The 24,391-nt window shown below is 41.6% G+C and overlaps 1 protein-coding gene across 6 annotated transcripts in view; it reads left to right on the plus strand.

Moving 5' to 3' along the window:
• The window catches only part of si:zfos-2326c3.2 (mitogen-activated protein kinase kinase kinase kinase 4), a 322,043-nt gene that overhangs the window by 150,378 nt on the left and 147,274 nt on the right, over positions 1 to 24,391 (plus strand). For 4 of the 6 annotated variants that reach the window (XM_059976720.1, XM_059976715.1, XM_059976716.1 and 1 more), the window contains exons 10-13: positions 10,675 to 10,850; positions 17,056 to 17,128; positions 19,984 to 20,188; positions 23,029 to 23,202. In XM_059976720.1, coding sequence (XP_059832703.1) covers positions 10,675 to 10,850; positions 17,056 to 17,128; positions 19,984 to 20,188; positions 23,029 to 23,202 — 628 coding nt within the window. The remainder of the gene's footprint in view (positions 1 to 10,674; positions 10,851 to 17,055; positions 17,129 to 19,983; positions 20,189 to 23,028; positions 23,203 to 24,391) is intronic. The other 2 variants (XM_059976717.1, XM_059976718.1) reach the window with 1 other exon arrangement.

A 24,391-nucleotide genomic window follows, 5' to 3' on the forward strand; every position in this document is an offset into this window, starting at 1 on the left:
CTCCAACTCCAGGACAGGCTGCCTGCAGACCTCCAGTCCACGTTCTCAGATTCTCAGGCTAGCAGATTATGCTGGCTGCTTTCCTGAGGCGACGAAAAATGTTGATCAAATCAGTGGAGAGCAGTTTCATCTGTACGATGGACTGGGCTCCAGCCACAACTCTGCAATTTCTTGTGGTCTTAGGCAGAGCAATTGCCATACCAAGCTGAGGTGCATCAATAAAATATCTGTAAAGTCACTGGGGACATGCTGAATTACCTTAGTCTTCTGTGGAAGTGTTTGAGGCCAGTATAATAATAAATTCTAATAGACAGTTGGATAGGGACATGAACTGGAAAGGTTAAAAGGTTACATCAAAGTGAAAGTAAATTTATTATGAAAGTACATATAAGTCACTATATACTACATTGAAATTTATTTTCATGCAGGCATTTGCGGGAAAATTTAAAAAACAACAATAGAATTCATGAAAAACTATACGTAACCAAAGACTGACAACAAACCAATGTGCAAAAGAAGACAAAGTGAACAAATAAAAAATAAATAATAGTTAGAACATGAGCTGTAGTGTCCTAGAAAGTGAGCTAGTAGGTTGTGGAATCAGTTCAAAGTTGAGGTGGGTGAAGTTATCCCCACTGGTTCAGGAGTCTAATGGTTGTAGGGTAATAACTGTTCATGAACAAACACTGGTAAAGAGGACTCATTTTGATGGGGCATCATGGACCAGTTGAGTCCATGCTGTTTAACTCAGCAACCCTCCATTTAACCTGAGTCTAATTGCAGGGCAATTTACAATGATCAATTAGGCTACAAACTGGTACATCTCTGGACTGTGAGAGGAAGTTGGAGCATCCAGAGGAAACTCATGCAGTCATGGGGAGAGTATGCAAAGCTCCTTACAGGCAGCGGTGGGAATTGAACACAGGTGGCTGGTTTTATAAAGCAATAGCTACTTAGCTACTGTGCTACCCTAGGCCATGCTGCCAAGTACAACCATCACTAGATTAATGGGAGCAACACACACAAAATGCTGGTGGAACACAGAAGGCCAGGCAGCATCTACAGGAAGAAGCAGTGTTGACGTTTCGGGCCAAGACCCTTCGTCAGGAAAGGACGAAGGCCCAAAATGTTGACAGTGCTTCTTCCTATAGATGTTGCCTGGCCTGCTGCTTTCCACCAGCATTTTGTGTGTGTTGCTTGAATTTCCAGCATCTGCAGATTTCTTCGTGTCTAGATTAATGGGAAGCAGGTTTCTACCAAATTTGTTGAGCATTGTGATATGTGCTTTTCTGGTGTCAACTCGTGGTTAACTTATTTTTATCACAATATACTTTGTTATAAAAATAATTTAACCATGTATCCATTATTTTAGCTTTCCAGTATCTGTAGTTGCTTTTCTAAAATTTTCATTTACTGTAACATTCAGAGTGCTTACCACTACCAGTCATTCCTCAAAGGGTGTTAATTGAGAGCACAACCACTGAATAGAGGGACATCCATTTAAAAGAGGAATTTCTTTAGCTAGAGAATGGTGAATCTGTGGAATTCATTGCCACAGACAGCTGCAGAGGCCAAGTCATTGAACATACTTAAGGCAGAAGTTGATAGGTTGTTGAATAGTCGAGGCATCCATGGTTACTGGAGAATAGATCAAATCTTTACACAGTGCAACGAGCTGGAACAAGGATTCCCAATCTTTTTTATGCCATCAATTAATACCATTAAGCAAGGGGTCCATGGACCCCAGGATGAGAAAACCTGAGCTAGAAAAAAAGTAAAAAATATATTTTAGAGCTACCAAAAAAGTGCTGTGCATGCAAATGATAAAGTGTAAGGTAGATTGTGAGGCCAGGATTCCATCTAATAATAGAAGTCCATTCAAGGGTTTGATATCATTTCCCTCCACCCTCCCCCTTCAATGTATGTACTGCAGTACTTAACATTTCTACCATGGGGAAAAAAGACTATGTACCCCAGTTATGCCTCTCTATTTTATAAACCACTGTCAGGTCTCCCCTCAGCTTTTGGTGTTCCAGAGAATCAGTCCTCTTAATCTCTAATCCAGGAAGCATCCTGGTGAACCTCTTCTGCACCCACTCCACAGTCTCCACATCTGTAATGGGGACACCAAAACCATATACAGTACTCACAATGCAGCCTAACCAAAGTTCTATACAGCTGCACCATGACTATTTGATTCTTATAACTGTACCCAATGCCTGAACCAATGAAGGCAAATTTGTCACATGCCTAGTGTGATCCTGGAACCCCACTGATAAGAAGGAAACATCTGAACTGATAAAGTAAAGCCCTTAGAGCAGACCTTAAACAGAGGTCCAATCCAACTATCCAACAGGTAGAAACATTTTGTAAGAAAACACCAGGGGAATAGTCTACTCTCTGAGTTATATTTCCACCTCCAGATAACATTATCAGGTTCCTCATATATTCTGGAGCCTTCCTTGGCATATCTAGATATTCTTATTCCTTGGAATCTATATTGGAATTGGTTTATTAATGTCAAATGTACCAAAATACAGTGAAAGCTTGTCTTGCATACTGTTTATACAGATCAAATCATTACATAGTGCATTGAGGTAGTAACAGTAACAAGGCAGAATGGTGTAAAAGCCACTGAGAAAGAATAGTGCTGGTAAGTGATAAATGATAAGGAGGTTGATTGTGAGGCTAAGATTCCATCTACTTGCACATCTTATCTCAATATTTTAGGAATAATTTCTTCCCCTCAGCCATCAGATTTCTGAATGGTCCATGAACACTACCTCTCTAATTTTGTTGTCTTTTTGCACTACTTATTTAATTCAATTTTTAATACATACAGTATTTATTATCATAATGTATAGATGTTCTACTATATTGCTCTATACAGTTGCTGCAGAACAAAAAAATTCACAATGTATGTCAATGATGTTAAACCTGATTCTGATTCTGTTTCTGAAGAGGTCCGTTCAAGGGTCTGATAGAAGTTGTCTTAAGTCTGGCAGTCCATGCTTTCAGACATTTGTATCTTCTGCCCAATGGGAGAAGGGGGAAGAGAGACTGTCTGGGATGGGTGGGATACTTGTATAGCAATTTCTGTGCACTTCAGAAGCTGTTCAGTGGATGTGAAGCAGATGTTACGTAACTGCGGTTCGAAGTTGTCTCTTATGCTGCTATCAGCCAAACCTATCACTACGATGCTTTATTTTTTCCCAGAACAGCTGTGGAAGAGTTTTCTTAAATTAATAGTCCTTTTGAGCAATTACTTACCTTAAAGAAAGGTCACTGCCACTGGATCTGAAGGGGAGAATTTGTTCAGGGATGCACTATTTGTTCTGGCTGCTACGGACAGCAGAAACGATCTCAGTTTCCTCGATTGTAAGCCATGCGTCAGTGCCACAGTAAAAATGCAGCAAGATTAGTCTCTGCTCAGTGCTCACCTTTAATTTCTGCACACCATTTGACATTTCACAGTCTGGTGCCACATCTGTTGACAAGTCGAAATTCATTTTCAGTAAGAAGACAATAATGGATGTCGTTTGAGGTGCAAAGCTCATTGTGATTAAGAGGTGCACTTGAACTGGGACATGAGGAATAAACTATTGCTTATCTCTGATGTGCAGTGTCACAACCTGACCAAGAACCAACAGTGATCTCCAAACACATTGAAACCATTTATTTCTTCCAGCTGATGCACCACTTATGGCAAGAAATGTCAATTTAAAGTTATCTCCTTGAAGTGCTAGTTTGGTTAAATGAGCATAACGAGTACACTGTCAATAGAGGTATGATGAAGTTATAAGGCCAGAAGACATAGGAGCAGAATTAGGCTGTTTGGCCTAATGAGTGCCTCACCATTCTGCCATGGCTGAGTTATTATCCCCTCAAGTTCACTCCCCTGTCTTCTCCCAGTACCCTTTGATGCGCTTACTAATCAAGAACCCATCAATCTCTGCTTTAAATATGCTCAGTAACTTGACATCCACGGCTATCTGCGACAATCAATTCCACAAATGAACTACCCCACCCCCAGCCAAAGAAACTTATTCTCATCTTTGTTCTGAAGGATGTCTTTGCATTCTGAGGCTCTCCTCCCTGGTCCTAGACTCCCTCAATTTCGGAAGCATCCTCTCCACCTCTATTCTGTCTAGGTCTTCCAATATTTAGTAGACTTCAATGAGATTCCCCCTCATTCTTCTAAAGTCCAGCAAGTATAGATGCAGAGCCAACAAGCATTCCTCATACGTTAACCCCTTCAGTCCCAAATCATTCCTGTGAACCTCCACTGGACCCTTGCCAATGCCAGCACATCCTTTTTGAGATATGGGGCTCAGAATACTCCAAGTGCAGTCTGGCTAATGCCTTACAAATTCTCATCTATACCACATGTAAACTGGCCTTTCTGCCCTCTCGATCACACTGGCCAAGATGCCTACAAAGCGCTGGAGGAACTCAATGGGTCAGACAGCATCTGTAGAAGGAAATGGACAGTCAATGTTTCAGGTCAAGACGTTCCCTTTGGACAGGAAGGTAGAGTGGAGATCACCATTATAAAGTAGTGGAGGGAAGGTATGGTGCAAGAGCTGGCATGCGATAGGTAGATCTCCCTGCTCACCTTAAATTGTGCCCTCTCATTTTTTAAATCCCCTATCCTGTGAAAAATTCTGAAGGCATTCACTCTATTGATATCCCTCATGATTTGATACATCCTCCTAAGATTAGACTTCTGTCTCCTGTGCTCCAAGGAATTAAGAACTAGTCTGCCCAACATCTTCCTATAACCTAGTCCCTCAAGACTTGGCATTATCCTGATACATCTTCCCTGCATTTCTTCCAGCTTAATAACATCTTGGCTATAGCATCATTATCATCATTATGTGCTGTGTGTATAACTTGGGCGATTATGGTCTTTCCGAGCAACACACATAAAACGCTGGAGGGACTCAGCAAGCCAAGCAGTATCTATGAAAAAGATACAGTCGATGTTTTGGGCAGAGATTCTTTGGCAGGACTGGAGAAAAACTCCAGACACTTCCATTCCTGGAACATGGTCTTCCCATGACTATGATTGTTTTTGGCAATTTTTTCTACAGAAGTGTTTTGCCATTGTCTTCTTCTGGGCAGTGTCTTTCGAAGACAGAGATTCTCAGCGATTCCCAATACTCTTCAGAGATTGTCTGCTGGCCTCAGTGGTTGCATAACCAGGACTTGTGATATGCTCCAGCTGCTCATATGACCATCCACCATCTGCTGAAATTGCTTCATGTGACCCTGATCTGGGAGTGGGGGTCAGTGTATGCTGCACCTTGCCCAAGGGTGACCTGCAATCCAGCAGAGGGAAGGAGTGCCTTACACCTCCTTTGGTAGAGATGTATCTCCACTATAGCAAGGTAACCAAAACCAGCAACATACTCTAAGTGTGAACACACCCTAATATGGCCTCACCAGCATCTTGTGCGACTACATAGTAATATACCAGCGTCTATACTCATTGCTCTGACTGATGTAACCACAGTTGTTAAATTAGTTTGTTGCCATACTAGTGCATAATGTTTTCGGTTCAGAAGGTTGTTTCAAATGCCACTCAACAGACCCAAGTCTAGATTGATTACCTATGCAGTACTGTGGAGATGACCCACTGTTAGAGGTAAACACTGGTAAAATAAAATTTGGTCAAGTTGATTTATCCTTGTCACATGTCCTGAATTATGGTGAAAAACTTGAGTTGAATACCATCCATACGGATCATCACATTGCATCAGTGCATTGAGATAGTACCGGGGCGAACAGTGACAAGGCAGAATAAAGTGTTGCAGAGAAAGTGCAGTGCAGGCAGCAAAAAGGTCAAAGTATATTTTTATCAATGTACCTTTAAGCCACCATATACAATCCTGAGGTTAATTTTCTTGTGGGTGTAGTCTATAAATCCAGTAACCATAATAGAATCAATGAAAGACAGCACCAACTGCATGGACAACCAGTGTACAAAATACAACAAACTGTGCAAATACAAAAAGAAAGAAAAAATAATAATAATAGGAATGATAATAAACAAATAAATCAACAATAAACATCAAGAGCATGAGATGAAGTGTCCTCGAAAGTGAGTCAATAAGTTGTGGGAACAGTTCTGTGATGGGGCAAGTGAAGTTTTCCCCTCTGTTTTTAAGACCCTGATGGGTGAGGGGTAATAACTGTTCCTAAACGAGATGGTGTGAGTCCTGAGGCTTCTGTGCCTTCTTCCTGGTGGCAACAATGAGAGGAGAGCATGGCCTGTATGGTGGTCCCTGATGATGGATGCAGTTTTCTGTGACTCCACGTACATGCATATATAAAAAACCAGTGTACAGGTGTATGATTTGCCATATTTCAGTTTTTGGGAGATTGCTGGGTTCAGTTTGATTTCCTACATTACACAGTGATTACAAATAACAGAACTGGTTGTAAGCTGCTGAAAGGTGATAGGACTCCTCGAAGGGTGCTACATAAATGCACATTTTATTTGATGGATATTGCAGATTTCTGTTTGGTTAACTCACATTTCCATTTATGGCTGAGAATGAATTCCACTCCTACTGAAACTCAGCTTCTGTAAAGATGTTCAGTCACAAACCAACCATGCTTCCTCCTTTGAAAATGTAATTAGAGTATGGTGATTTAAGAGAGAAGGTTTGCCTCAGGGAAATGCTTTTGCATGTATATCTTTCATAATGATTTTTAAAAATTACTGTAGCTTTATGAATAATAAACTTTAGAGCAAGCCCTAATCTAAACTTAGAACTAATGATGATGTGGAGATTTATTACATTAATTATGTAGTGTTGTTCTTTTCAGCACAGTATTTCTTTGTAACTTCAGTAACAAACATGAAGAGAATCATGTGCTTCATATGAGGATTAGACATGTATTTTCAGCTAGAGTAAACTTTTCTATACCAACACTTGTCCGATAACACAACATAATAATGAAACCTGCAGCATTGTATCATGAGATTTTTATCACCTTAATTCTGATAGATATCATAACAAATCACCATTTTAAAATGATGTTTTAAAAGTGGCAAAGTGTGTTTGATAGAGATAGGTTTGGTTTTTATGCAAAAGTACCACTCTTGGTTACTTGTATATAGTGATAGGACCATTAGAACAGTGCCCTGAAATCTGGGGAGCGTGAGACAATGGGATTGAAGAGATGGGTCTGAGAGCCGGCATATACTTAATGGACCTAAAGTCCTCATTCTATGTAATATGATGATTTTGTTCATACCCCCATAATACCCCATAATACTGGGCAGATCACACTGGACCACAGAGCCCAGATCAAGTCCAGTGTAATCTTGCCTGTATTATTGGAGAACTGGCCACAAGAAGATTTAAGATTTAATATTAGCTTTATTTGTCACGTGTACACTGAAACATCAAGACATACAGTGAAAAATGTCATTTTGCATCAAAAACCAAAATAATCAGAGGATTTTGCTGGGGGGAACGTGTAAACATCATTGTGCTTCCAGTGTCAACGTAGTATGTAATGTAATATCCCTCTACATGCCCCCATAGCAGGTTGGATTGTAGTACTGGGCATATCACACTGGGCCACAAAGCACAGATCAAGTCCAGTGTAATTTTGCATGGTGTTATAGGTAGATTGCCCTCAAGAAGATCTAAGATTTAATATTAACATTATTTGGCACGTGTACTTTGAAACTTACAGTGAAATGCATCTTCTCTTTTCAACGACCAACATAGTTTGAGGATCATGCTGAGGGACACGTGCAAGTGTCACCGCTCCTCCAGCATCAACATAGCATGCCTACAACTCACTGGAGCGCCCAGGGGTGGGTATGGAGGGGGAAACCCACACGGTTATGGGAAGAATGTACAAACTCCTCACGAGAGCCACAGGATTCGAACCCCAATTGGTGTTTGCTAGCACTATAAAGTGATTAGACTAACTGCTACACTACTGTGCTGCCTACAGACAAGCATGCTGGCGGGATTCAAGGTCCTGAGTTATTGGGAGAGGCTGGGCAGGCTAGTACTTTATTCCTCAGAAGGACGGAGTATGAGGGCTGATCTTGTAGAAGTGTATAAAATCATGAAAGTTATAAATAGGGTGAATGCATCTGATCGTTTTCGCAGAGAAAGGACACTAAAAACTGCATGGTTTGGTGAGAGGAGAACTATTTAAAATGGGCAAATCCTTCACATAAATGGTGGTGAGTATACAGTACAGTACTGTGCAAAAGCCTTAGGCACATATCTATGCTGTATCTAGCATGCTTAAGACTTTTGTGCAGTACTGTAGTAATTTTACGTATTGCACTGTACTGCTGCCGCAAAAAAAATTTCATGACATATGTGAGTGATGATAAACCTGATTCAGATATGGGTCTCTGTTGTGGACTGAGAGTGGGAAGGGGGCAGGGAGATGGGAATCATAGTTGGGAAAAGGGGCAGGGAGAGGAAAGTACCAGAGGGACATTCTGTAATGATCAATAATCATTGTTTGGAATCAAATGACGTTACCTGGTGTCTCCGGGCTGGGTGTGTCTGCACCCACACAACAACACCCTGCACCCCCCTCCTAGTCCTGGCACTCCTCCTTTGCCACCTGTCCCACACCCTTCCCATGGCACTCCACCCTCACCATTCCCTACATCATTTGCTCCCGCCAGATTTACAAACTCGCTCTCCATTCTATGTTGACAAATACAGTACTATGCAAAATTTTTAGCTATATATATAATGTACGTATAACAATAATAAACCAATTCCAATTCTAGCTCTTTACCTTCTGCAACTACTCCACAGCTCAGCATGAAACGCACAGCGTTCCTGCAGAAGAAATCCAGTGTGTTCTCTACTTCTACACAACACCCAGCTGAAGTCCTGAATATGTTGTCTGAACAATTCTGCTCGTTATTTGTTCGGTGTCTAATATATGGCTGCACCATATTGATAACAACATTTCTATAACATTGTTGGAGAAAAAACAAGAAAACGTGTTTCTGGAGCAGTTTATCTACCTACATTGATTGCTTTTTCAAGTAACAATTTGCATTTAAATAGCACATCGGACTGAGTAAACATTACAGGACTTCACAGGAACATTACCAAATAAAATCTGGCACTGAATCAGATCAGAAGGTATTAAAACAGGCAACTAGATGCTTGGGGAAAGAGTCAGACTTTAAAGCGCACCTTAAATTAAGGAGAGAGAAGGAAGGATGAGGAAAGGTTTCAAGGAAGAATTCAGATCTGCTGAATGTGTGGAGTTTACATGTTCTCCCTATGAACAAATGGGCTCCCTGCCACATCCCAATGACTTGTACATTAGATTAAATGGCCACTCTGAATTGTTCCTAATGACCAGGTGATTTGGTCAGGGAGGACATGCAAACTCCACACAGACAGCACAGAGGATCAGGACTGAACTTGTGTCTTCAACATTGTAAGGCAGTGGCTCTACTAATGAATGAGTACTGCATTAATTACTTCAACTTGGGGTCATGCAGTGAATGCAGAACATAGAACATGCAAAGAGTAGCATGTACTCCTGCACAGCCACTTGTTAATGCAAATATCTAATCAGCCAATTGCGACAGCAACTCGATGCAAAAGAGCACGTAGACATGGTCAAGCGATTCAGTTGCTGTTCAGATCAAATATCAGAATGGGGAAGAAATGTGACCGTAGTGACTTTGACCATGGAATGATAATTAGTGCCAGAAACAGCTGATCTAGGATCTTCTTGTTCGAAGGTTCATTTTATTGTCAAAGTATGCATGTACAATAGAATACAACTCTGATATTTATCTTCCCCAGGTAGCCATGAAATACAGAAAAGTCATCAAACCACCCCCCCGCCCCAGCACGAGAAAGAAAAAGAAACAAAACTTACATACCTTAAAATCCTCCACCCCCTCTCCGCAGAAAAAAACAGCAACCATAGCATCAAATTCCCAAACCTTCCCCACTGAAAAAACAGCAACAATGACAATCGCTGACCCGCTCACTCACAGAAAAAAACAGTGACAATAAGATCAAAAGCCCCAACCCTCGCTTCACACACAAAAAATTAACAGATCACCAATTGGCCACAAGAAAGAAAACACCAGCAAACTGAAGGAGACCAATATAAAGTACAATTCAATAATCACATAAACCTAAGAATTTCAAAAACATCTTTCCATCAGAGTATGAAGAGAGCGGCCACACAAACTCTAGAGTTTACAGAGAATGGTGCAAAATGTCGGGTGAGCGGCATTTCTGTGGGTGAAATCACCTCGTTAATGAGAGAGGTCAAAGGTGAATGGCCAGCGGGACAGCAATAGTAACTATGCATTGCAACAGTGGTGTGCAGAAGAGCATCACTGACCCTACAATACGTCGAAATTTGAAGTGGATGTGCTACAGCAGCAGAAGGCCTCAGACGTACATTCACTGCCACTTCATTAGGTACAGGAGGTACCTAATCATGTGGCCAGTAAGTGTAGAACAATACAGCACAACAGAGAACTTTCAGCATATGAGATTCTGCCAACCTTTCAACCGACTCTGAAACTTCACAGTCTCTATAGTGCAATTCAAATAATGTCAAATCTGTATGTAACAGTGTGTTTGATATAATCAGGTGATACTCACAGAATCTTGCTTCTGTACTTTACTGTAGGTCGAAAAGATTTATGAACTTTGTAGAAACCTGCCTGGCTAAGAATTACTTGCACCGACCCTCCACTGAAACCCTATTGAAACATTCATTCATTCGCGACCAACAGAATGAACGGCAGGTCCGCATAATGCTGAAAGACCACATAGACAGGACCAGGAAGAAGAGGAATGAGAAAGGTAACACACTTTTGTTCTTAAATTGACCATTGCAATTCTTATCTTGCATTGTCCAGCCCTTTGCGTATGCTGTCAATGAAAACCAAACAAAATCAGTTCAGAGTAAAGGTCTTCCATTCAAGTTTATTGGCATCCAACCATCCACATATATACAACTAAGTGAAACACTGTTCCTGTGGAACCAAGTTGCAAAACACAGTGTGCATAGTCACATGCTACACACATAGTTACGCCTCGGAAGGCAGAGAAGGCCAATTCTCTGGATGCTTTCAAGAAGGAGCTAGACAGGTATCTTATGGATAGGGGAATCAAGAGATATGGGGACAAGGCAGGAACTGAGTATTGATAGTAGATGATCAGCCATGATCTCAAAATGGTGGTGCAGGCTCGAAGGGCCGAATGGTCTGCTTCTGCACCTATTGTCTATAATATTAGCACAAGTCCCTGAGTGACATGGCCTGAAGATTGACAGGCTGACATAAAGTGTGATGAGCAAGTTTATGGACCTGAATCTATTTTAGAATCACATTGTACAACTTGTACACCAGATACCTTAATAAAAATCAAGAAACAAGGCACTGCAGATGAAAACATCTGGAGCAGCAGGAGAAACACAATGGATCAGGGAGCATCAGCGGAGAGGAATCAACAGCATGAAGACAAGATTCATTTCTGATGAGTCTTCTCAATCCAAACATTGACAGTCAATTTCTCTTCATACAAGCTGCCTGACTTGCTGAGTTTCTCCAGCACCTCACTTTCTGTACGTTATTGAACATAACTGTCCTTTGTAATAATCCCACATCAGTCGAATTGATAGGTACTTAACATGTCAAGGCTTTTTTCTTCTTTTTTTAATGTCTGTGCCCAAAAAGTTCAGTTGATTCCAAAAACATTTCTATCCGTGATAATGGGAGTTTAATTAAAGAGAAATCTCGACTGTATCATCACTTTTAGATAGACAGCACAATTATAAGCCCAATGCGTCGAACCTTGTTATTTGAGTCTATCTGCAAACCTAACCCTATTGATTACAAACACACAAGATTTTGTAGATGTTAGAGGTCCAGGGCAACACACACAAAATGCTGGAGGAACTCTGCAGGTGGAATATTTGGCAACACCAACTAAACTCATTGGTGGACCAATCCAACAGCTTTCATCATTTTGCTTCTAACAGCAAATTGCAAAGCTGCAGGTTAGCTAACGTCAAGATAAATAGACATGCTATTTAAAATGTCTTTGTTGAATGAATGATTGGAGCTTTTACAATTTCTTTGGACTTAGAAGAATCATGTTAACAATCATTTATATTGATCTGCCATCCTGACTGAACATAAAGGAAGGAGCAAGGCATTGCAAATCAGCTCACAGTCAAGACACAACCATGTACTGACATCCCTAGAGAGTGATTACTAGCTTTGCCAAAGAGCTGGATTTGAAGCAGGATTTTAAAGCTGATGAATGAAGTGGAGAGATAAAGAGAAAGCATTCCAAAGTTTAGAATATTAGAAGTTGATTTCACTCTGACAGCTGGAGTTGGGTGATTGGGATCTGTGCTAGATGGCGGAGTTTTAGTTTGCATTTATTACACAATGAAGAATGGGAAAACACCTGAAATATTATGTAACTTATTCATCCCAAGTTATCTGCCTTATTTCCCTGTTCCCCCCCACCTCCCCACCCAGAATAGAAGGATGTTGCAAAGAGGAGGAGGAATTTCTTTAGCCAGAGGGTGGTGAATCTGTGCAAGTTATTGCCACAGATGGCTATGGAGGCCAAGTCATTGGGTACATTTAAAGCAGGCATTGATATGTTCTTGATTAGTAAGGGCAATAAAGGTTACAGGGAGAAGTCAGGAGAATGGGGTTAAGAGTGAAAATACATCAGCTATTATGGAATGGCAGAGCAGACATGATGGGCCAAATGGCCTAATTCTACTCCTATGTCATATGACCTTATGGTCTGTAGCCTGTCTTAAATTACCCTTCCATGTGCTAATAATTAATTTGGATCAGTTTAGTATATTGTCACATACAGTACATTGGGGTGAAACATTGAGGTAAACCTGAGGTGTTAATTCTCCTATGCTTGGCCATCTGTTTGTGATGTGGTTGTTTTGTCTCGTTGATATACAGATCTGTGCAGTTCTCATTGCTTTGGATAGCATAAACAATATTGTTCTGGTTAGGCTTGGGTGTAGGATCCTTGGGGTGGACTAGTTTCTGTCTGAGTGTATTTGTAGGTTTAAAAAACACAGGGTTTGGTGTTTGATGAAAATTCTTCTGAGTTTCTCTGAAACTCCAGCTACATGTGGGATAAATGTTTTTCCGTCTGCTTTGCTCCTTACCTCTGTCTGCTAGGCTGACGTCCCTGCTGGTTTTTGTTGCTGTCTGAATGAAGGACCTGTCAGGGTAGCTGCAAGCTTTCAAGGTTTCTCTCAAATACTTGCACTCCTCGTCTTTAGCTGTAATGTTGGTGGGCACATTCTTGGTGTGGTGAACCCCCAACTTATGCTCCAATGGTGGGAAAGATACTGAATTGTGTGAGTTGGTTTCCTGTAAACCTCAATATCTAGATGTCCATTTTCTTTGATAAGTACTGCCCAGTCTAAAAGGCCCTGATTTACTATTGCTTGATCTACAATGACCCAGATGATGAAGAACCTTCATAGACATTTTGTCCCCGGTTTAACTGCCCTGAACACACATGACAGATGATTTATCAAGGCTCAATTGCACAAGTTTGGAAGTTAGAATGTTGGTACTTATTGGGAAAGATTGAATACATCAGGGCTCTATTAACTGGAGTATAGGAGAATGAGGGGAGGTTGATAGAGGTATACAAAATTATGAGGGGTATAGATAGGATAAGTGCAAGCAGCCTTGAGGTTGGGTGAAATGAGAATTAGAGGTCATAGGTTAAGAGTGAAAGGTGTACTATTTAAAGGAAATTTGAGGGAGAACACCTTCACTCTGAGTGTGATGCAAATGTGGACTGGAAGGAAATTGTGGAAATGGATTTGATTGCAACATTTATGAGAATTTTGGATAAGTACGTGGATGGAAGGTGCATAGAGGGCTTTCATCCAAGTATTTGTCGAAGGGACTAGGCAGAATAACAGTTTGGAATGGACTAGATGGGCCAATGGGCCTGTTTCTATGTTGTATGACTATGGCTTTGCTGGTAAGTCCTTCCTACGGTACAGAACTGAGCTGCTTGCTTCTTCTTCGCAATGCATCAGGACTGATTGGCCCTCTAGTGCTGTATTGGTAAAAACAGACAGATTGCTCGGAAGAGAACAGAATGCGAACAAATCTAATCTTCAGACTCTTCAGCTGTTCTATTGCTTATTGCTGTTCTGCACTAAGTGCCAGCACTGTCAAATCCCCATGCCTCTTCCACTGTGCTAGCAGCATTTATAAGTCTGTTTTTAAGATTTTGCTATTGTCCTTTGAATAACACTGCAATAATCCTCTGTGTTGGCGCGTGGCCAAGTGGTTAAGGTGTTTGTCTAGTTACCTGAAAGTCGCTAGTTCGAGCCTTGGCTGTCGCTGCGTGTGTGTCCCTGAGCAAGGCACTTAACCACACATTGCTCTGCGACAACACCAGTGCCAAGCTGTATGGGTCCTGATGCCCTTCCCTTGGACAACATTGGTGGCATGGAGAGGGGAGACTTGCAGCTTGGGCAACTGCCGGTCTTCCATAGGAAACTTTCCAAGGTGCAAATCCATGATCTATCGGGAATAATGGAGGCCTACAATAATCCTCTGTGAATTTAATTTACACACTGTTGTTCTTTTACTGTATCACTGTTTGGTTATTGATTATCTCTGCTGCCTTTGGATCAACATATTATGATATAAAACTACTCTGTAGCAAACCAAGCACAAAGATCTAATACCACACTGAGGAAGTGCAGTACTGCCGTTTAATGGAGCTGTTACCTTGAGGCTCTATCTGCTCTTTGAACTGGGCCTAAAAGTCCACAAGACTCTATTCGGAAGAATAGGGTGATAATTGCAGAGGTTCCTAGGGCCGCACAGTAGCATAGCAGCTGGTACAACACTTTACGTTGCCAGTGATCTGGGTTCGATTCCCACCACCGTCTGTGAGGAGTTTTATGTTCTACCCCTGACCACTTGAGTTTCCTCTGAGTGCTGTGGTTTCCACTCACTTTCAAAGGGTGTATGGGTTAGTAAGTTGTGGGCATGTTACGTTGGCCCAGTTGTGTAGTGACACAACCCCAGAATGCATTGGTTGTTAATGCAAAACAATGCATTTCACCGTGTTTTCGATGTTTGGATATACCTGTGACAAACAAAATTAATCTTTAAACTTGTCCCTCCCTCCAACTCCATAGCAACCCGTATCATATCAAAAGCATTAATTCTGCTGTTTAAGTAAGATACTACACTGAGACTCCATCTGCTCTTCAAAGTGGGTATAAAGGTTCACAAGACACTGTTCAGAAGAGCAACAGGGTGATAATTCCTATCTTCCCCCTACCCATCCATAGGGCACAGCCTCAGAATAGAAGGACATCCCTTTAAGACAGAGATAAGGAGCAATTTCTTTAGTCAGAGAGTGGTGTATCTGTGAAATTCTCTGCCGCAGATGCTTGTGGAAGCCAAGTCATTGGATATATTTAAAGATTCTTGATTTGTAAGGCTGTTAAAGGTTAAGGGAAGAAGGCAGAAGAGTGGGGTTGAGAGGGAAAATAAATCAGCCATGAGAGAATGGCGGAGCAATCTTGACTTGAACTCAATACTACCAAAATACTTTATCTGGTTGCCAGCATCCTACTGTTGGGGGCCTTATTGTGTGCAATTGCCTATATTCAAGCACTTTAGAATTATGGTTAAATTGGCTCTTGAAGGGGTTTAGGATGGTTTGGGAATGCTGCAGAAGTTTATTTTTATTTTACCCATTTTGCAAAATTAATTTGCTTATTTTGGTACTCAGTTATAGTTTACATGTATCACCTATACTAAAGAACAGGACTGCCGATGTTAATGGAAGTGAGTCAACATAACTGATTCAACACACGTTTAATGAAAGCAATGATTAGACCAAAAGAACATTTACAGTATCCTAATACTGAACATTCTTTGGACACACTGATCTTCAGAAAGCAAAGTGTATTGAATGCAAGAGTTGGGACACTTGTTGAAGTTGCATAACTGGTGAGACCATATTTGGAGTATTGTGTGCTGTTCTGGTCACCTTTCCCAGCAACAGTCCTCTGATGAGATGGAGCCAGGTGCAGAGACAATAGTAGAAATTAATGATGAAGATTTATTTGGAGAACAATGCAAGGATTAATCAAAACTAAGAACTCACTTACTCAGGATTTGAGCATGCAAAACGATAGTTCACACTGAATTCGAATTCAGGACTCAGTGATGAACACTGGTCTGGAATAATGTTAAATAGAATATAAAACACGGAAATCCCATGTGAGTTGAAATCAAAAACTAATCGGTTAAGAATGAGAAGCATAGGGAACCGTATTCACATGATGAGCATAATGAAAAACACAGTGACAGCTGAATGATAGAAGTAGTCATTAAACAACTTTAATAAAGTCAAATAAATAATGTTCAGGTGTGTTGAGACCTGCTGCTACCTGGCACCCTTCACTAGTACAAAGTCTTCATGACATACCCATCAGGAAATATATCAATAGGATTGAAAGAGTATAGTGAAAATTTACAAGCAGTTTGCCAGTTATAAGGAAAGGTTGAATCGGTTAGGACTTTATTCCCTGGAGCGTAGGATAATGAGGGGAGATTTGATAGAGGTATACACCATCGTGAGTGGTATAAATAAGGTAGGTTGAATGAGATTGGAACTAGAGGTCATAGTTTAAGAGTAAAAAGTGAAATATTTAAGGGGAACATTTTCCACTCAGTTGGGTGAACCTAAAACTAGAGGTCACAGGTTGAGGGTGGAAAGTGAAAGGGTGAATGGTGAGACCTGAAGGGGTAAACCTCTTCATTCTGTGGGTGGTGAGATTGTGGAGCAAGCTGCCAGTGGATACAGGTTTGATTACAACATTTAAGAGAAGTTTGGATAAGTGCGTGGATGGTCTAGATGCAGGTTGATGGGACTAGGCAGAATAACAGTTAGGTACAGACTAGATGGACTGAAGGGCCTGTTCTGTGTTGGAGTGCTCTGTGACTAATCTTTACTGTGATCTCAGATGAAACGGAATATGAATACAGTGGAAGTGAAGAAGAGGATGACGGAATGAATGAAGATGAAGGAGAGCCAAGGTAGATAGTTTATTTACTTACTGTGTATTGTTCAAAATTGTACCCAATTCCATTCTGACAATTATCATTAAATCTGTTTCCAAGCAATTTCATCTGGTATAAGTGCGCAAATTAAGAAAGCTCCTAAAATTTAAGTGTATTATATTCACATTAATTCCATATGAAATCATTTAATGCTTCAGGATCGTTTAAAGGAAATACATTACACAGGAAATGGTTCAATATGGAAAGAGATACAGCAACATTGTGGTTAGGTTCTGGACTCGTATTCTGAAATCTTGTCCTGATCTGGAGACACAAGTTCAAATCCCACCTTGCCAGTTTAGGAATATAAATCTAAGTAATTAAATAAACCTAAAGATAAAAAGCTAGTATCAGTAATGGTTACCACAAAAATGATTGGATTGCAGCTTGGGTATTTTTCCCTAACAATTTTGTGGGTTAGGAATCAGCTGCCCTCATCCTTTAGTAGACATATGGTATTACTCCAGACTAGCAGTTTAGTTTGCTGTTAACTACTCTTTAAAATGGCTGTCTAGAGAAGAGCAAATGAGCATCAGCCTTGCCGGTAAGTAAATGAATGAATAATGGGAAAGTCCTTTTCTCTTTTAAGTAGAGACACATGGAAGACTGGAGATGTTCCCTTTTTCCACTCCATAGATGCTGCCTGAACTATTTCTCAAGAGCAATACACACAAAATGCTGGAAGAACTCAGCAGGTCAAGTAGTATCAATGGAAAGGAAAAAGCAAACGACATTTCAGGCCAAGACCCTTCATCGGGACTGGAAAGGAAGGGAGAGGAAGTCAGAATAAGGAGATGGGGGGGGGGGGGTGGTAGGGCAGGAGTATAAGCTCGCATGTGGTAGGATGAGATCAGGTCAGGGGGAGAGTGGGGGAGGGGTGGTGAGAGACGGGGCATGAACTGGGAAGCTAAGAGGTATTAGACAGAAAAGGTAAGTGGGCTGGAGAAGAAGGAATCTGACAGTAAAGGTCAGTGGAACATGGAAGAAAGGGAAGGAGGAGGGAACCAGAGGTAAGAGGGAAGCCAGAATGAGGAAAGAAAGAAGGGGAAGAGGGGGTTGGGGGAAGCAATTACCAGAAGTTAGAGAAATCAGCGTAAATGCCATTAGGTTGAGGCTACTGAAACACAATATGAGATGGTGCTCCTCTAACCTGAAGTTAACCTCATTGTGGCAGTTGAAATGGGAATGAGGATTAGAATTAAAATGGATAGCCGTCGGGAAATCCTGCCTGTTGTGGCAAGTGACTAAACAGTCCCTCAGTTTATGTTGGGTCTCACTAATGTAAAAGACACCACAATGGGAGCACCGGGTAGAGAACCCCAACAGACTTGCAGGTGAAGTGTTACATCCAGCATATCTTTTTGTGAGTTTTCTTCTAAACAGGTTGGCTGTGCCAGAGATTGTTGGTTCAATATTGTTGAGTGCAGGTTATTCATAATGAATATAATGACTCTGAATTGTACGGAATAGTTCCATTAGTGGAAAGAAGGATAAGGGGAAATTCAGTTGAAAGTTTTGAAATTAGACTCATCCAAGATAGAAACCTAACCAAACCACACAAGATGCTAGTTTCAAGTTTCTAAGATGCTAGTTTCTCATGGCTGCATTTAGCCCATGTTCCTCTGAACTTTTCCTAGCCGTAGGAGAGATGCAGCACAGAAATACGTCCTTTGGCCATCAAATCTGTACTAATGATCAGGTCTTCATTCTTCCCACACAATCCATTTTATTCTCCCTACTACCCCATCAACTTTCCGGCAAATTCCACCATTCACACAAGGGATAGTTAACCTTCTGACCCACATATCTTTAGGGAGTTTGAAGAAGAATGAATACTTTTAATTCCCTTCCTAATCCAGTTTGTCACCAGAGAGTTGAGGACAAATTGTGAAAGAATGCTCAGTGAAAATACCATGCCTCACATACACTCAGCAGCCACTTTATGAGGTATATCTGTAGTCTTCTGCTCCTGTAGCTCATCCACTTCACGGTTGACATGTTGTGTGTTCAAAGATGCTTGTCTGCACATCACAGCTGTAACACCAGTTTATTTGAGTTACTGTTGTCTTTCTCTCGGTTTGAATCAGTTTGGCCATTCTCTTCTGCCCCTCTCATTGACAAGATGTTTTCTTCCACAGAACTGCCACTCATTGTTTCTTTTCATGTTTCTCACCATTCTACGTAAATTCAAGAGATGTGCAATAAAATCATGAGAGATCAGCAGTATCTGTGATACTCAAACCACCCTGTCTGGCATCTACCATCACTTCACATTCAAAATCACTGAGCTCACATTTCACCCCCATTCCGCTCTTTTGTCTGAACAACAACAGAACCTCTTGACCATGCCTGCATGCTTTTATGTGTTGATTTACTACCGTATGATTGGCTGATTAGATATTGCATTAATGTACAGGTGTACCTAATAAAGAGGCCACTGAGTATGCATGAACAGCCACAATTTTCACTGATGAACAAACGTTTCTTCTACACTCTGTGTAAGAGTTGTTCTGGTTGAAATACTTCAGTTCTGTTTTGCCTGAACAGCCAATGCCCTAGTTTGTTATGTCCATGGTCAAACTCCCATCTGGCACCGAATTACCTCAAAAACGCAAATTTACGCCTCCTTGCATAACACAGAGGGTAGATTGTTAAATATAATAAAATACCTGATGATTTAAATAATCTCTCCAATTGTTAGATCATTTTGCAAAACCGAAAGACAGCATTAGCCATACTCACCCTACCCCCTGAGGTCTTCATTATGTCTGCACTGTTCCCCACTCCATTTGATCACCATCTGGATAACGTGTTCTCTGCTGTCTGCTCAGTTCCATTGTGAACCAGCCCGGAGAGTTAACGCTGCGACGGGAGTTTCTGAGGTTGCAACAGGAGAGTGCGAGCCGCCCGACGGCGCAGCAGCAGCGACTGTCACAGCAGCAAATGTGCGAGCAGGAGCAGCACAGGAAGAACATGCTGGCCGAGCGTCAGAAGCGGATCGACCAGCAGAAGGAGCAGAGACGGTGGCTGGAAGATGTAAGGATTTAACCTTTGCTTTCAGTTCTCTGACTCGATGCTTTAGGGAGAGTTCTCCCTTCATACTGTCGTCCTGATGAAGGGTCTCGGCCCAAAGTGTCGACTGTTTATTCCCCTCTGTAGATGCTGCCTGACCTGCTGAGTTCCTCCTGCATTTTGTGGATGTTCACATTATTGTTGCTGGTTGTTGGGTGAAGAGGAGGGGTTTGTGATGCTCCACAGTACATCACTACTTCCAGCTTTTGTGTCTTTTCCTTCCCAGTTCAGATCACTCCCTCTTCTCTCCTTTTCCATTTGCCATTCTGGCACCCCTGTCTACCCTTCTCTTCTTACCCGCTCATCACCTCCCTCTGGTTCCTCTCCTCCTTCCCTTTCTCCCATAGTCCACTCTTCTCCCCTATCAGATTCCTTCTTCTTCAGCCCTTTACCTCTTCGACCTATCACCTCCGAGCTTCTAACTCCATCTGCCCCCCCCACCCCCATTCCAACCTACTTCCCTACTCACCTGGTCTCACATATGACCTGCCAGCTTCCCACCCCTCCCTCCACCTTCTTATGCTGGCTTCTGCCCACTTCCTTTCCAGTCCTGATGAAGGGCCTTTGCCTGAGACATTGACTGTTTATTCCCCTCAATAGAGGCTGTCTGACTTGCTGAGTTTCTCCACTATTTTGTGTGTGTTGCAAATGCATCAGAAGCTGGAGAGGTCTCTGCATTTGTTGTTTGCAGTTGATGGTAACTCTGCCTGAATGTGCATTGCATATTAAACTAAGACTCTTTCTAAACTCTTTTTTATAAGACTTTTAAGACTCTTTGTTATATGGTTATATATTGGATAGGTATATGGACAGGAAAGGAATGGAGGGTTATGGGTTGAGTGCAGGTAGGCGGGACTAGGTGAGAGTAAGCGTTTGGCACGGACTAGAAGGGCCGAGATGCCCTGTTTCCATGCTGTAATTGTTATATTTATATGGTTAAACAAAACTTACCTTTATAACATAGCTCACAGCTTATATCACAGTCATATCTTTCTTAAAGGTATCCAAAATCATGCTGCAACCAATGATGTATGTTTGATGTGTTGTCAAACTAGCACAAGGTAATATTAAAATTATTGTTCCTTTATGTTTTTATTTCAAGCACCTGCCCCTTTCTCTGCAACTTTACACTTGTTAATCACAACTTTTACAGCTGAAACATCATTAAGACAAAATCTTAACTCATGTTTTCTATCCACAGATGCTGACTGATCTTATGAGTATTTCAAGTAATTTCTGTATTTTTAATTTAACTAATTATGTTTCTTTCTTAAAATTGCTATTTTATAACTTGCCTCTTTTAAGAGAGAACTATGCAGAAACCTGCATCTGCCAGGTTGAGCATCATAAAACTCACACAACCATGGTGGCTTTGTTCTCATGAGCTCTATTGTGATTGAGAGGTGATTTTATTCATTGGTGTTTAAGTCAGGTACACGGTGAGAGCTCTTTAACTTCTTTCAGTTTTCATGAACAGTAATAATAAATCTGCTTTGCTTCAGTAACTTTATTGCCAAAGGTGCAGCTTTCCTAGTGACTAATGTTTACAGTGACCTACTTTCCTCAGGCAAGATGGCAGATGGAGTTCAATCCAAAAAGTGTGAAGTGATTTGGAAGGTGGAACTTGAAGGAAATGAACAGAGGTAATGGCAGGATTCTTAGCAGTGTGGAGCAGCAGAGATCTTGCGGTCCGTGTCCATAGGTCCCACAAAGTTGTCACACAGGCTGGTAGGGTTGTTAAGAAGGCATATGATGTGCTGGTGGCCACCATTAATTGGGAGACTACATTCAAAAGTCACGAGGTAATGTTGCAGCTCTGTAAAGCTCTGATTAGAGCACACTTGGAATATTATATTCTGTTCTGGCCACCTCATTGTAGGAAGGAGGTGGAAGCTTTAATGGGGATGCAGAAGATATTTACCAGGATGCTGCCTGGATTAGAGAGTGTGTCTTTGGAGCAAAGGAGAATGAGAAGTGACTTGATAGTGGTGTACAGGATAAGAGGCATAGATTGAGTGGACAGCAGGAGACTTTTTCCCAGATTAGTAATAGCTAATACAAGAGGCATAATTTTAAGGTGATTGGAGGAAAGTATAACGGGAGTTGTCAGAATTAGGTTTTTCACTCAGAAATTGATATGTGGATGGAATGTACTGGCCAGGGGTGATGGTAGAGGCAAATACATTAAAGACATTTAAGGGACTCTTGGATGGGCACGTGAATGAAATAAAATGGTGGGTTTTCTGGATGGATAGAGTTAAATTGATATTGGAGAAGGTTAAAAGGTTGGCACAATGTACGTGGCCTGAATGACCTGTACTGTTCTATGTTAAGTTCTCTTTGTTTTTTGTTAATGAGCCTGTCCCGCCATTTTACTAACATGGAGCTATCATTCACAGCATCATAACAAACTACAACATAGAAACCTCGACCACCCATTTACACTTATCCTGCATTAACCCCCTTGTTTATTCTCTCTTCATTTTCGCCAAACTCCCCACTCATCCACTAACTAGGGGCAATATACAGTGGCTGATTAACCTACCAATCATTCCTGCGCTAATCTAGCCTCTGGGTGAGGACGTAGAATGGACAGTGCCTGATACGAATCTTTCTTGGTCCTCACCTCTCTTAGTAAATGGGGAGATTTATAAAAGCTGAAACTCTATTGGCCAATGCCGAAGTTACGCATGGTCCAGTGCCCGAAGTGTTGGCCACTGGGGTTGCCAACGAAAACGACAAGTGGACTGGTAAAATAAGTGATATTCTTGGACAAACGTCATGTTGCCGCTGCCTCCCCACAGCACCACAAGAGGGAAGAGAAGCAGCGGAGGCAGCAGGAGAGTGTGAAGAAGCCAGAACAGAAGGAAAGGCACAGGAAGGAACTGAGGAGTAAAGAAGGAAAGGAAGAAATGAGGTGGGCGGAGGAGGAGAGTTGGAAAATAGTGGAAGGGAAAAGGAAAGCTGATGTAAAGCAGGTATGCGTCTTCCCATTCAGATTTATTTCACATTCATTTAGTTATCACATGTCCATCAAAACATAGAGTGGAATGTGTAGTTTGTGCTAACAGCCTAGGGACGTGCTGGGGGCAGTCCTCAGGCGTCATAAATACAAGAAAGTCTGCAGATGCTGGAAATCCAAAGCCACACACACAAAACGCTGGAAGAAGTCAACAGGTCAGGCAGCATCAATGGAAATGTATAAATCGTCAAAGTTTCGGGCTGAGACCCTTCATCAGAACTGAGGAGGAAGGGGAAAGCCACTAGAATAAAAAGGTGGACGGAAGGGAAGGAGGATAACTGGAAGGTGAAGGGTGAAGCCAGGTGGGTGGGAAAGGTCAAGGGCTGGAGAGGGAGGAATCTGATAGGAGAGGAGACTGGTCCATAGGCAAAAGGGAAGAAGGAGGGGACCCAGGGGAAGTGATAAGCAGGTGAGCAGAGGTAAAAGGTCCGCGTGGGGATAGAGGAAGGTGGGAGAGGGTGTGGAAATTTGTTTACAGGAAGGAGAAATTGATATTCATGCCATCAGATTAGAGGCTACTAAGGTGAAATACAAGGTGTTGCTCCTTCACCCTGAGGGTGGCTCATCTTGGTACAAGAGGTGGCCATGGACTGACATGGCAGAACGGAATGGGAATTGGAATTAAAATGTAAGTGTGTAAAATGTTTGTGTGCAAACATAGCAAGCCCACCTGTATGATTTGATGATTCGATGTATGTGTGACCAATAAAGCCAATCTTCTAAATCTTATCCTATTAATCTGGGTAACACATTTTAGGTACAGCAGGATCAGCAGCAGGGGTTAGTTCAGTAGCAATATCTAATGACGTCATCTCCCCATCTACTGCTCTCCCTTCTCATCAGCAAGCTGCTGATGGAGTAGGCAGGCACTTCCCTCCCTCCTTCTATTCCACACATCTGATCTGAAGGTACAACCGTCAGGCTCCTGAACCAGCATGGATAACTTTATTCACCACAACTCTGAACGGATTCCATGACCTACAGAGTCACTATCAAGGGCTTGATACAACTCATGTTCTCAGAATTATGTACTGTATATGTTTTTATCTATTTATTTGTTTATTTATTGTGCAATCTGTCTTCTTTTGCACATTTGTTGTTTGTCACCCTTTGTTTATTTATCATCAAGGACTCCCACCATCCAG

This window comes from Hypanus sabinus, chromosome 8, assembly GCF_030144855.1.
Source record: "Hypanus sabinus isolate sHypSab1 chromosome 8, sHypSab1.hap1, whole genome shotgun sequence".
NCBI classification, from domain to species: Eukaryota; Metazoa; Chordata; class Chondrichthyes; order Myliobatiformes; family Dasyatidae; genus Hypanus; species Hypanus sabinus.